Consider the following 14,962-nt stretch of genomic DNA (forward strand, 5'->3'; position numbering starts at 1 on the left):
ATGTGGCACTCTTGGCTTGTCAAAGTTCTGGCTCGGACCAAACAGCGCCACACTCTCTGCCGATACTCCCGAGGGACGCCTTCACGCACCAGAATTTTGAGCTCAGGTGAGATGATGAAGTCATCGTCGGACCTGCCTGCAAGGTACTGAGCCCAGCGGCTCAGCAGGGGGTGCTCCAGACCCTCCTACAGAGACAATGATGTATGATATAAAAAGAGGATAACCATTATCTGTTAAGCATTATGTTACAATTTAACATAATGTACAATTGTAACATTGTAAACATAATGTTACAATTTTACATTATGTTACAGTTTACCATCATATAAAATTGTAACATTATGTTTACAATGTTACAATTTACAAATTGTAACATTGTAAACATGATGTTACAATTTTACATGATGTTAAATTGTAGCTGTTAAGGGTGGTGAGTTAGCGAACCTAGACGCGGACCTCTCGTTTAAGTTGAACAGTGTCTTTATTTACAGTGAAGCCAAAATCAATCCACAGTTATCCACAGTGCAAGTCCCTTCAGTGCTCCTCTCCCCGTCTCCCCTCGTGTGTCCACAAAACTCCCTAGAATCAGTGAAGTGTCCCCTTCCGTCTCTCCGTCTCGATCGCGTCCAGGCTTATTAGGCAGCTCAGAGTGGCAGCACTTACGGGTCGGAGGTAACAATCGCAGCGGAGAAAAAGCGGAGCGAGAGAGGAGAACAAAAAAAACACACACACACAGGTCGACCGGTCGGGGCACCGTCCGACTCTGACAGTAACATAATGTAAAATTGTATTATGTTTACAATGTTACAATCCCTACCCTCACCTATGGCCACGAGCTGTGGGTAGTGACCGAAAGAACGAGATCGCGTATACAAGCGGCAGAAATGAGCTTCCTCCGAAGGGTGGCTGGCCTCTCCCTTAGAGATAGGGTGAGAAGTTCGGCCGTCCGGGAGGGGCTCAGAGTAGAGCAGCTGCTGCTCCACATCGAAAGGAGCCAGCTGAGGTGGTTCGGGCATCTGACAAGGATGCCCCCTGGGCGCCTCCTGGGTGAGGTGTTCCAGGCATGTCCCACCGGGAGCAGGCCCCGGGGCAGACCCAGGACACGCTGGAGAGATTATATCTCTCGGCTGGCCTGGGAACGCCTTGGGACGCTTGAGCGGTCAGCAAAAGTCGACTTCCCCCATCACCCACTCATTCACAAAATTTCCCTCGGGCCGTGAACAGGTGATATAGCAATCACTATTACTGACACCACGTGACCCAAAGCTACGCCTATCCACAACATTCCGGCCCCTAATTATTACATTTTTACAGTAATAATTACACATCCAACACCATAACTCACAACACACACTTCATCATATCACAGACACCCAGTGAGACAACATAACATACTCAAAAGTCCACCAAAGTTATTTTCTCATGTCTTCTCTTCTTTTCTTCTGTCTGCACATGGTCAGTCAGTCATAGGCCAGAGGTTACCAGCACTTAGCCTAAATATAGTCAGTCTGATGTACATCTCATAACATTAAAGTCAATTCAAAGTTAGTTATGTCACACTGTGTCAAAAATGTCATAGTCATGGGTCAGAGGCCTCCTGAAGAAGGCATATCTTTGTGATGGGTCTGCACACATGGCTGGTTGGGGTCTTAATCCAGACCTGACGCACAAGCCCCCTTTCATCTGGTGCAGCTCCGGTGACTCTCCCAATGAGCCAAGAACCACGAGGTGCAGAATCATCCACTATAAGGACCACATCTCCAGGAACAAAGTTACGTTTAATCCTTCCCCATTTCTGGCGCTCTAATTCTGTGACTGGGACTCTCTTTGCATATCCTCTAGATATAAGATCTGTCATGAAGGCAGTGTAGTCTTTATGAAAGTCTTTATCTCTGATGAACCTTTTCTTCAAACCTAAGGCTCGTTGCTCAATTGCACAGTTGTCAGGCATTCTTATGTCTCGGTCTTTTAGTGGCAGGGCAATGCTGTAGTGCCAATCCCCCAAAGTCACCATCTTGCTGGCCAATTCCAGGAACTTCAAGTCTTCCTTTGACAGCCCCATCTGTTCATCATTGCTGCTCTCAGGAAAATCCATCTTGAACTGCTGTTTCCATAGCTTGTCCAGTGTGACAGCAGAAACTCTGTTGGCGGTAACTGTTGCCAAACATCCTGGCCTTCCACAGCATTCTCGATTAAGTGGCCCATTCACAGTCCAGCCGAGCACAGTCCTAATGGCAAAGGGTCCATCACCTACACTCCGGATGACCTCCAAAGGTTCTAGAGCTCTGGGCATATTCATGCCAATCAAAAGCTCAACATTGGCCTTAATTTCTGGCAAATGAACATGCTTCAAATGTGGCCAGTCAACCAGGTCCTGTTGATTTGGGATGTTACCAATATCTACAGGCATTTTATGCTGAGTGAAGAGGTTAGGCATATCACAGTACATGTCACTGTCCAATCCAGCAACTTCAAGTTCAGGTACAATGAAACTGTCCACCACTTTCTCCTGTCCCATGGTGCGCAGGAGAATCTTTGTCCTCCTCCCAGCAATATTCCGCTTGTCCATAAGACCCGCTGTACAAAAGGATGCTGAACTCCCTTGGTCCAGAAAGGCATACGTTTCCACTATTCTTTGACCTCTCTTTGATTTTACTTTAACTGGCACAATGGCAAGCTTACAGTCCTGTTCACCGGCCCCAGTAAGACCACTAGTCTGGATCGTAACAGGAATGTTATCTGCCTCATTATTAGGTTTGATTTCATGTACAGTGTAGTGTAAGCATTAAAAGATCATAAAAGGAAACACTAACATTTATGTGAAACTAATTGTAATAAAAAAAATGAACAGGTGCTTTATAGATTTAAAAGAAAGAATCTGAAAACAACACTTTTTTGGTCTGAGTGATCAAAGTAGAAAACAGAACTGATGTTCAAGAACAAACCATAGCTGCACTAATATTACACATCTCCATTGTTGTGGTGAACAGACATGTTGCTTTTAAAACCACATGCAGTGTGTGACCGTGACTGTTCACTGAGACCATGAACGCCACTTCGCTGAAGCCTTCGCCTTCTTCTTCTTCTTCTAAATTGGAAGCAGAAGGAGCACGAGCTGCTTTGATCTACTGAAAGGAAAAAGCAGAATATCTGAGTTGAAACCAGTCAGCTGAAACCAGTAAGACAGGAACAAATTCAATGCAGTGTCTCAGGTGGCTTAGCCTGTTACAACTGTTGATACAAGCTAAATACAGTTAACACACAGTGTCAGGGAGCTCCAGTGTGGGAACTAGTGGCTTTAGGTTTGTAGTCATTTAACTTTCATCCCTTCATTCATTTAATTCAGGAGGAAGAAATGTCAGGTGGGTGCAGGCTGGTTACATGCATTTGGTCCCATGCTGTCTTTAACTTGGTTCACTTTATGGCTGGGCTGTATGTGGGCTTATATCATGTTACTTGGGCAGGAGTTCCTGTCCCCTGTTAGACTTAGAAAGTTTCTCCATAAGTAGAGCTTCTAACTCTTCTAGCACATCTGTGGCTGACAGTTTTTTGGTGGCTCTTTTTACCCCACACTGGTTGTGAGTGTGTAAATAGCCCCACTAGTTATTTTGGGTTGCAGTTAACTTGGGAGGAAGAGGTAGGTCTGCCATGACTAGATGAATAACAATTATCTGGGATACATAAATTTCATAATGCATGCATGTATCTCTATAAACCTGCCTGAGGGCTGCCATTTTTTACATTCAGTTATTTCTTTGTTGAATCTAAATAATGAATGTGTTACAGTTAAACTGACACTGATCAGTGTAAATGGCTCATTGGGACACAGAAACCTTTAAATTAAACCCTATCACCTGATATCGAGTGTCAAACAATATCAAAGCTGTAAAAGCTGTTTACAGTCAGAATTTATAAAACTATGATTGTAAATAAATTCAAACAAGTGAGCTTTTCTCTTTGTGCTGAATATCAACACTGTGATTTCTTAGACTGTAAGCTTTACTTTAGCACAACCAGTTGTAGAAGCTGCCACTCCAAATGTCTTTTGATAACAAGAAAAAAATACCTTTTCAGTCCACGGCCTGAAGTTCTTCTCCGACATCTTCTGCCATCGGCTTTGTCTGCTGGTTTGAAGACAATAAACCACAAAAAGATGATTTAGTCACTTTGTCTGCGTCATGCAGCTCGAATGTGTCGTGTAACGATGTTGAATAGCTGTCGTTATCCCTCTGCTGTGTCAGTAGGATTGTACTGTACAGCATCTCATTGATATGTGAGGAATGCTAATGTAACACGATAACAGACTTACATCATTAAAACATAAAGGGCAGGAGATATTTAGATATTTTTATATTTATATTACATTTTATAGCTGACGGATATTACTAAATAGATAGAATTTACTAAATAGCTGGATGAACATGAAAAATATGACTATAATAACAAATGACCATGAGAGCCAGTAGAATTAATTCAACTGGACACTCAAAAGACGTCCTTAAATGCTCTTTAAGTGGCGGAACAGATGAACAAACAGTTAATCGCTTACTTGAGATGAAATCTGCTCAGCTACTTTGAAAACAGCTTCTAACTGGTTCATCCTTTAACAGGATGACTGCTCAGGGGTAAGGCCATCATGCAGTCCAGCAACCTTTATGGTTCTGCTTTGATTCACCAGGAACTATTAGGGAAACCTTCCAGCGCCTCCTGTGAAAGACACAGGCATAAACACACAAACATTTATTAACATGTTCCACAGTGTTCCAGTTTGATTTTCTCATCCTGTGGACAACAACGTACATGGATGCAGGTTTATTGTTAACTTTTGTAAGGTTTATTTAGTGAACATATCCAGCTGCAGCTCCACTGTGATCCTGAACTGGATAAGCACTTAAGAAAATGTGTCAATAAATGGACATACATCAACTTACTATATTTATCCAAACAGACGGGACCAATAATGCTTCACTGAGTTAGAGACTTTAATGTCTCTTCTATGTAAGAATGTCTCGTGCTGATATACCTGCAAACTTGACAACAAAGGTTTTTCAGACTGCATGTAGCTCTATGTCAGCTCACACATTTACATTTATGTCACACTTATTTCTGCTTTCCCATTTTATAATTATTACTTACATTTTGATTAGATACCTTGAGTTTGTAAATGATCAGATTACATAATTGGAATAAAATGTATCCAATTCAAGGTTGCGGGAGGATGAAGCCTATCCCAGCTGATACAGGACAAAGACAGGCTGCCAGTTTATCGCAGGGCTAACACAATATGTGTAACAGAAAATCCACTTAAATGTTTGATATTTCTTATAATAATCATAATTATGACTATTATTTAAAGGTTTCTTTATAAATACATTTTGATTTTTTATAACCTCTAAAATATAAACCTGAGCTGTTTCAGATTCTGACCTCTGACCTCACTGCAGCTCCCTCTTGGAAGTATGTCTGCTTCTTGTCCCCAGTGTTGACCACCTGCCCTTGATATCACGTACTGTACCTGAGGAACAAAAAAGGACAAACACTTGCCTTCATTTAAGAAGTACATTCATACAGAGGTAATCTATGGAAACACACTAGTTCAACCTTTGGGAGAAATCAGTTCCTGTGAAACATTTCTGTAAATTAACATCATATGGAGAATGAATGAAATGAGTTCTTCCGGTGACTCAGCAGTCAAACACTGACAAATGAAATCTAGTTAAACTATTAAGCATATTTGCTCTTCTGAAATCTGTGTTAAACAACAACAAACATAAATTAGTAACAAAAATACAGCTGAGTAGATATTACAAACCACCAGCAGCCATAATGCTAAATTTTAATCTTCAAATGTTTCTGAGCCGTCTTCAACCTGCTTTTAACACATTAAAGTCCCACAGTCAATGCAGCCTGACTCAATCCTAGATGTTCAGCACACAGAGGTACCGTTTGAAGTTTAGTGTTAACCTGAGTCACTGATCATTTGCAGTATTACAGAGTCTGGCAGTCTTTGCATGATGTCCACGTCACTATAAGTTTCTAGCTGACTCTCAGGTGTGCCAGCAGGAAAGAGTAATAATAATCTGCATCCTGAGGTTTGTCATGCAGGATTAAATTTACAGTGGCTTTGTTCACACAGCTAGGATTGTATTTTACACTGACCCTGGGTCAGTATAAGTATCATACAGTTTAAACGAAGCACTGAAACTTGCACATATTTATTACAGATGCACTGAAGCTAATCGAGATATTTGCTGTCAACCTGTGGCTGCGATTAATCACTTTACTGAAAACTTTATTAACTAGTAACTTCATCAGTCATGACAGAAGCTAATATTTCTGTGCTAACATCGTTTAACCAGTAACAGCTTTCCTCCAATATAAGCTAACGTTTACACCGTAACTTTAAGCTAGCACCATAAAGACGGTAAAACACGTAATAATATCTACAAATGCATCTTAAAGCTCTTATATTAGCACTCGGTGTATTACTAACATAACCACATTAACATTACTGACACTCGCTGACTTTTAATAGTCATTCTATAAATGCTGTCCGTTTAAATGGTCCTGTACCTGTACACACTGCATATCCACCGGATTCCAGCCAGAGTGGATTCTGGAGTCTTCCACGCTCCTGTTAGTGATCCTCCATCTGGATGGATGAGAACAACCTTCTGAACAATCTAGCAGGTCTCCTTGGGGGGCACGTCTCCCCACCCCCCAAGCGAGGGCCGTGGCACTGAAACTGCCGGCTGAGAGAAGGCTTGAAAAAAAAAGGACATTTATCATTTCTTCTTCAGCCAGCTTTTTTTCTCATCGTTTTTCCAAAGTACATGTTGTATGTTCACCAGTATGATAATGATGAAGCAGTAATCTCAGTTAACGTGGTTTTATTAACCAGCACAGCAGCAAAGAACTTACATGCTTGGATTCAATAACGGAATGGCGCCTATACCACTCAAAACATACACACACCTACATGGAGGTACGGCAAGCGGATTAGGACAAAATACCAAACTAACAGCAGGTTATCTACATCCCCCTTCTTTAGTACATCCCCAACCGGACATAAAGTTTAATGCATACTGAATAATAATAATCACAGCATAAAAGGTGACATACGCTGACCCTTAGGAACATTTAAATTTGCAACCTGATGGAAGAAATAAACATGACAAGAATATCATTTTGCTGTATAAAGTTAAATATGATTACTACTGAAAATCACCTCAAACAGAATTTAACTTGAAGCATTGACATCAGTTACTGATGGCTCAAACATCAAACCTGAAAATGTTCTGTGTTTTAACTAGTACCCAATTAATCCTTATATCTTGGATTTGGTTTGCACACACGACCAAAGCGTGTCCTGTAAACACCATCACTCTTGGAAGGTCTTGGAGAATGCAAAACATCAGAAGAGCTCTCAACATGAGTGCTGTCTTTAAACTGTTCTACATCATTGTTTTCACCCACAACCTGCAGTCCATCATAATGATGATGATCAGTGTCTTTCTGAACAGTAACAGGCTCAGACACAGGCAATATGTGTCTGCGATTTCTCCTGTAAGTGTTTCCATCTGACTGTACCAGGTAGGATCTAGGTTCTTTACAAAGTTCCTTTACCACACCTGTGCGGTCATAACCCTGTGGGGTCTGTAACCTCACTACTTGTCCTTCGTTGAGAGGTGGAAGTGGTCGGCTGGATCTGTCATAACAGACCTTCTGAGTCAGTCTCTTGTTGAGTAGTTGGGCTTTCACTCTCTCAGATTCAAGGTGTTGTGGTTCGAGCAGTTTCGTTGTGATTGGGAGCGTAGTTCGAGTCTGTCTGGATAGAAGTCGTTCTGCAGAGGAACCCAGGTTCACATCACGTGGAACATTCCTGAGGTTCAGCAGGTTGAGAAATACATCAGTGCCATCTCTGTGTGATTTCTCCATCAGCTGTTTAGCACTGCGCACTGCTCTCTCAGCAAGCCCATTGGATTGAGGATACTCTGGACTGCTGGTGACATGTTGAAAGTCCCACTGTGAAGCGAAGTCTTTGAAACGCTGGCTTGTAAACTGCCTGCCATTGTCTGAGATCAGAGTGTGTGGAGCACCATGAACTGAGAAGTGTCTTTTCAGCTTTTTGATGACTGTCGCTGATGTCAAATCCTTTAGCAGGTCAATCTCAAACCAGCCTGAGTATGAGTCGACTACTACTAAATAGTGCTGACAGTGCCACTCAAAGATATCTGTAGCCACAGTTGACCAAGGAAGCTCTGGAACTTCATGCAGATGAAGGGGCTCTTTTTGTTGATGAGGTTTAGTGCTGTTACACACCGAGCAGGAAGTAACTGTTTGTTCAATATCTCTTGACATGAACGGCCAGAAGACGATCCCCCGTGCTCTCCGCTTGGTAGCTTCTACGCCGGGATGTCCTCTGTGCATGATGGTGATGTAGTCTCCTTGCAGTGATTTTGGGATCACAGCTTTGGAACCTTTAAGAATGATGCCATCATCCACAATCAGCTCATCCCTGAAAGGAAAATATGGATGAACTGCTGTGGGAAGGTTGTGGAGTCGTTGTGGCCAACCATGTTTGATGAACGAGCTGAGCGCTTGCAGTGTCTCATCCTCAGCTGTGTGTCCTTTAAGTTCCTCCAGGCGTGAAGAAGAGATGCAGCTCACCGTCATGACATCAAAGTTGTCCTCTTCTTCAGGCTGCTGGAAAGTGGAGCTGTTGGGAGCACGAGACAGTGTGTCAGCCAGATACATGTGTTTTCCACATTTATATGTGAGGGTGATGTTGTATTTTTGGAGCCTTAACAACATCCTCTGTAATCTGGCTGGTGCAGCGTGAATAGGTTTCTTTAGTATGGTGACCAGTGGCTGATGGTCTGTTTCTACGACCACAGGCTTGCCATATATGTAGTCATGAAACTTTGTACATGCGAAAACAACAGCCAGCAGCTCCTTTTCTATCTGAGCATATCTGGTTTCAGTGTCTGTCAGAGTACGTGAAGCATATGCCACAGGTCGCCCTTCCTGTAAGCAAGCTGCACCAAGACCATACTGTGATGCATCGCACGTTAGTGTCACAGGTTTGCTGACATCATAATATGACAGAACAGGTGGATTAGACATGTGCTCTTTAAGTGCTTTGAACGCAGTCTGATGCTGTGTGTCCCACATCCACTCGCTGTCCTTGTGTGTGAGCTGTCGCAGAGGAGCTGACAGATGGCTGAAGTTTGGAATGAATTTTCCAAGATAATTGACCATCCCCAGGAACCTCTGCAGGGCTTGGACATCTGTTGGAACTGGCATCTCTCTGATTGCGGCTGTTTTGGAAGGGTCTGCTTTAAGCCCCTCGCTTGTGAAAATGTGTCCGACATAACTGACCTGATTCAGCCGGAATTTGCACTTTAATGGGTTTAGTCGCAGGTTTACTTCTCTGGCACGATCAAGGACTTTTCTCAGGTTGTCGTCATGTTCTTTCATGGTTCTTCCGCCGATGAGTATATCATCAACAATGATGGCACATGGATACCCAGCGAATATCTGCTCCATGGCTCTCTGAAACACCTCGCTGGCAGCGTTAAGACCAAAAGGCATTCTGAGGAACCTGAAACGACCAAAACAAGTGCTGAAGGTGGTTAGCATGGATGATTTCTGATCCAATGACACCTGCCAAAAAGAGTTCTTAGCATCCAAAACAGAGAACACAGTAGCGTTTGACATTATTGCAGCCACTTCTTCTACTGTGCGCATGGGATGGTGTGGTCTTTTCAGAGCAGTGTTTAAATCTCGAGGATTTATGCATATCCTGATTTCATCTTTGCCCTTCTTGTTGGTGGCTACCATGGAAGACACCCAGTCCGTCGGCTCTGAGACGGGAGTAATGACGCCTAATTTCTCCATCCTGACCAGCTCTGCCTTGACCCTGTCTTTCATGGCCAAAGGGATGCGATGTGCTGGGCGAACAACTGGTTTCACATCTGGGTTCAGTGTCATGCGATAGGTGACTGGCAACCTCCCAAGCTCATCAGAAAATAAGTCGCTGTATTCTGTGATAAGCTGTTGTGACAGGTCATCTGCAGACATGCTCAATTGGTGGACGTCATTGCTGAATGATACAAGTCCCATTTCTCTGCATGCACATAGTCCAAGTATTGGCTGAACATCTTCATTAATAACAAAGAATGATAGCACATGTGGCTGCCCATGCAGAAAACACTGCAGCTTAATTACACCTGAGGTTTGAATCTTGCTGCCTCCAAATGCTACTAGGTTAACGGACTTGGGGTGTGCTTTCATTTGTTTATCTGCTCTTATAATGTTAACCGTTTTCTTGGGAAGCACATTACATTTAGCACCTGTGTCCACCTTCATTTCAACAGGAATCCCATTAATCTGCACGGTGACAAAAACGTCCTCTTTGTGTTCCACATCCACATCAGTCGCATGGATTGCATATTGCAGATTTACACCATCAACGTAGAATGTGTCGTCTCCGCTGTCATCAGCTTGGTCTGGTTCCACATGATGAACTGACTTTCTGTGTCTTGCTACGTTTTGGGTAGGCTGAACAGCTCTGCACCGTTTCTTAAAGTGATTCCACTTTTTGCATGCATGACACTGCTGCCCAAAAGCTGGACATTTGCTCTTTTTTGCAGCATGAGCACCCCCACAGTTAGTACAGTTAGTGACATGCTGTGTTTCAGACCTGTCTCCTTGTATTTTCTTTTTATCTCCTCTGTGCTTTCTCGTAAATGTGGGCTGGAGCACATCAACATTTGATGCAGATTGTTGAGGAAAAGCAAGTGTTTTATTATGCTCTTCAGTCATTTCATGAATCTGGCAGACAGATATGGCTTTTGCTAGCGTTAAATCACTATCACGCAGTAGCACTTTCCTTAAATTGTCATTGTTGATGCCACAAACTAGTCTGTCTCTTATTAGTTCTTCACTCAGATCACCAAATCTGCAGCTTTTTGCTTTAATCCGTAAATCACTTACATAGGATTCAACAGTCTCGCCAGTCCTCTGATTCCGCGTGTTGAACTTGTGTCTTTCCATCGTGACATTGGTTTGAGGGCTGCACGTTTCTCTGAATTTCCTTTTGAGGCACTCAGGATCCTCCTTCGATTCTGCAGGAATGAGGACTCGTCCTCCCTCGCCGGGCTCTCTCACTTCTGGCGCGTAAACAAAAGACCGCTGCCGTTCTATAGCTTCGGGACCTGCTAAGTTGAGCAATATGTAGGCTTGTGTGCGCGCTGGCTTGTCAGAGTGTGCCGCCGCTATAAAAATGTCATACTCTTGCTCAAAAATGCGCCAATTTTCAGCAACATTACCATCGAAAACAAGCAGGTCGGGCCTCCTGAATCCTTCCGCCATGTTGTCTGCAGTCCGGATACAAAAAAACGCACCCACAAAATAGACTTGAGACGGGGAAAAAAAAACACCGTCAACTACGAAGTACGTGTTCCGTCGCTTCTGACACCATGTTGTATGTTCACCAGTATGATAATGATGAAGCAGTAATCTCAGTTAACGTGGTTTTATTAACCAGCACAGCAGCAGAGAACTTACATGCTTGGATTCAATAACGGAATGGCGCCTATACCACTCAAAACATACACACACCTACACGGAGGTACGGCAAGCGGATTAGGACCAAATACCAAACTAACAGCAGGTTATCTACACACGCTGACCAACAAATAGCGAGCAGTTTACTGGGAGAGGGCAGCGGCACCACCCGTTAGCTTAGAAATGGGCTCCATCCATACTTGAAATGAACGGTGTGCCTTTTCCCTTACCTCTTCAGTAAAGGCTGTGTCCTGGCTGATCACCAGCTGCTGTGTCAGAACAATGGGGCTGTTCTTCTTCTCCACGGTGAACGATGGAGTGAACGTAAACCACTTCAGCTGGAGGATCAGCACACTGAAAGAGATGAGACAAAGAGGAGAGGCTCAAAGGAAGACGCAAGGAGGACATGACATGAACAAAACTGACACCGACTGAACTGTGGTGGTTTGAGGCCTTTGGGGACCGATTTGAGGTTACTCACTTTGGCAGGTTCAAGAACAACAGCTCCTCTTTGATCTTCTTAGCTCCGCACTGGCATTCTTAGTCCAACAGGCCGCCCTGCAGCAGGGAGCAGGAGGAACAGGTGCATTAGAGTTAAACTCTTTTACAGATGAATTCACATATTCGTGGGAGCAAGCCTGTTCACAGAATAGAGTCTAAACGAGCTCTTACTTTCAGACTCCAGCCCCGCCCTTCAGCAGCATCCTGCTGGCTGGCACAACCTTGCCATTGGCTGCTGCCAGGGACTCAACAGGTTAGAACAAAAATATAAATATTATATCTGAGTTCTTATGTGGACCCGCCTTCCAGACACAACGTCACCTTCCATGAATGTCCACAGGTTAGCGGCCCTCGCTCTGCTGGTCCTCCAAAGTAAGAAAAAATGAGAAAAAATAAGGAGCAGACCAAGCAAAAGAGGGTATTTAAAGAGACAGTGCTCTTAAGGTGCATTTTTGGCGAGTTTTATTATCTAAATGTCATTGTGTCACTTTCTTATGAGGCTTCAGTGAACTGAAAAAGCTTCTGGGATGAGAAGCGAAACGTCTTCAAAAAAGTTAAAGAAGTCCGGTTGCTTTTTCCCCCCAAGCTCCTTAGAGTTCTCTGAAAATGGTCAGGTAGAAGGACTGGACTGAAAATGAGTAAAAAAGCAGCCAAAGCCCAAGGAAGTTGAAAGACTGGAAACTATTGCTGAGGTCATGTCAGTGTAAAAAGTTACCTACAAGTCTGGCACCTTGGAAGCAAAACATAAAGAAATAAGGTGTAAGGCCAAATGTTTGGTCCTGCAGCCAACCGGACCATGAAATATAGAGCACAGGTGAACAAAGTGAGGCAGCAGTTTGCTGATTTCCACCTTGTGCCTTTCATGTTGATCAGCTTAGTAGTTTGCCAGCTTTCTAGCTGTTAAAGACTTTTGGCGAGAGGTTATTCATATTTGAACTCTAATTGAACCCCTCTTTTTTACTGTTTTTTTGTTTGTTTGTTTTTGGGGTTTTTTGTTGTCTTAGATGGCCTGACTCAGCAGGTGGGGGCAGTTTCTGAGTTTACCTTCGTTCAAACAGTGCAGAAATGGTTTCGCTATGCTCCAGACCGGATGGGTGGTGCAGGACGCCCGATATCCAGCCCCGTCATGGAGTAAACTAAAAACAGTAAATAATACATTTAACAAACAAGCAAGCTCTAAATTCAAGCGGAGAGACTGCAGACGTAGCCGCACCATTCCAGGGATTTTTGGTTAGCATGAGGGGTCTAGCCAGGACCCTTACTGGATACTTGGTGGGAATCGAACGTGCGACTCCAAAGATGTGTAGTATTACCACTACACTATCCAGCTGCGCTACACTATCCAACAAAAAAAGTTTTTAGAAAATTTGATAAAGTCTGATGCTTAATATTGTAGGGATATTAATATCCCTACAATATTAATACGGATTAATAACACAGAGAAGTCATACTTCTGTTATGACAGAATTAATTGGGTAAATTATATTTACAATTGTAACATTGTAAACTTAATGTTATGATTTTACATTATATTAAATTGTAACATGATGTAAAATCGTAACATTGTAAACTTAACGTTACAATTTTACATTATGTTGCAATTTAACATAATGTGAAATTGTAACATTGTAAACATAATGTTACAATTGGAACATCAGTCCATCTATCCATGCATCTTCATCCGCTTTATCCGAGGCCGGGTCGCGGGGGCAGCAGCCTAAGCAAAGAGGCCCAGACCCAACACGCTGTGTACTCACCTTTGCTAAGTACATGTGAACAGATCTTGAATAAAAAAAACAAAACAAAACACACTTTTCTTTTCTGTTTTATTGAAAGCACTTTACAGAAAGTGTAATTGTTTGTAATGAAGAAAGAAGTAGGTAGGTTTCCATGTGTAATTAGTGTGTGATAATGCTGCAGAAGAAGCTTAATGTGTACTTTGGAAAACCGATGGGGGAAAAAGCTGGCTGAAGAAGAAAAGATAAATGTCCTTTTTTTTCAAGCCTTCTCTGGCCAGCCGTTTCAGTGCCACGGCCCTCGCTTGGTGGGCGGGGAGACGTGCACTGGCGTTTCCTTTTTGCTTTTTCCTGCTCTCGCCAAGTCCTCCGCCCGCTCTACATCTCTCTTATTAGCTTTTATTACCCGACAATCACAATCAAGAGATGTTGAATAAAAAAAAAGAAAAGAAAAGAAAAGCTACTTTTGTTTTGTGTTTTATTGAAAGCACTTTACAGAAAGTGTAATTGTTTGTAATGAAGAAAGAAGTAGGTAGGTTTGCATGTGTAATTAGTGTGTTATTGCAGAAGAAGCTTAATGTGTAGTTTGCAAAAACAATGGGAAAAAAAGGTGGCCGAAGAAGAAAAGATAAATGTCCTTTTTTTTAAGTATTCCCTCGGCCGGTCGTTTGGCTTATGACATGTGGCGGGGACTCTGCTACAGAACTCCGCCAGTTCGAACCCCCCACGAACTCACTGCCACGGCCCTGCGCGGGGGGCGGGGAAACGCACTCGCATTTCCTTTTTGCTTTTTCCTGCTTGAGCCAAGTCCTCCGCCCGCTCTTCATCTCTCTCATTACCCCTTATTACCTTACACTCATGCCTTTGCCTTTCACCACTTCAAAACGAAGCCTACTTCAATATTACCTTCATACGCTCTCTTTGCTTTTGGCTTTCCTCATGCTGTGTACTCACCTTTGCTAAGTACATGTGAACAGATCTTGAATAAAAAAACAAAACAAAACACACTTTTCTGTTTTATTGAAAGCACTTTACAGAAAGTGTAATTGTTTGTAATGAAGAAAGAAGTAGGTAGGTTTGCATGTGTAATTAGTGTGTTATTGCAGAAGAAGCTTAATGTGTACTTTGGAAAAACGATGAGAAAAAAAGGTGGC

At 42.8% G+C, this 14,962-nt stretch overlaps 1 protein-coding gene across 4 annotated transcripts; it reads right to left on the reverse strand.

The window, feature by feature from the left end:
• Positions 1-124: 124 nt before the first annotated feature.
• On the reverse strand, positions 125-6,759 carry LOC146716965 (uncharacterized). Of its 4 annotated transcripts, XR_014922529.1 has the most exons (6): positions 6,574-6,759; positions 5,428-5,515; positions 4,550-4,707; positions 4,067-4,124; positions 445-3,128; positions 125-185 (listed from the first exon to the last, which is right to left on the reverse strand). XR_014922529.1 is itself a non-coding variant. In XM_085470391.1 (5 exons), exon 5 carries the CDS (start codon positions 2,567-2,569, stop codon positions 1,580-1,582), a length of 990 nt encoding a protein of 329 aa, XP_085326517.1. In that variant the 5' UTR covers positions 2,570-3,128; positions 4,067-4,124; positions 4,550-4,707; positions 5,435-5,515; positions 6,574-6,759; the 3' UTR covers positions 400-1,579. The 4 variants fall into 4 exon arrangements, 3 of the variants coding, with proteins under 3 accessions (XP_085326517.1, XP_085326531.1, XP_085326508.1); XM_085470391.1 differs by lacking the exon at positions 125-185 and having other exon boundaries at positions 400-3,128; positions 5,435-5,515; XM_085470405.1 differs by lacking the exon at positions 125-185 and having other exon boundaries at positions 400-3,128; positions 4,067-4,121.
• Positions 6,760-14,962: the final 8,203 nt, after the last annotated feature.

This window comes from Copadichromis virginalis, linkage group LG2 (assembly GCF_057382275.1).
Source record: "Copadichromis virginalis isolate Kocher_CV1m ecotype Utaka linkage group LG2, C_Virginalis_male_GT1.1, whole genome shotgun sequence".
Lineage (NCBI taxonomy): Eukaryota > Metazoa > Chordata > Actinopteri > Cichliformes > Cichlidae > Copadichromis > Copadichromis virginalis.

Excerpts from the sequence above, each read along its gene's own strand:
- LOC146716965 (XM_085470391.1), bottom strand. The coding sequence starts at position 2,569 with ATGGACAAGCGGAATATTGCTGGGAGGAGGACAAAGATTCTCCTGCGC.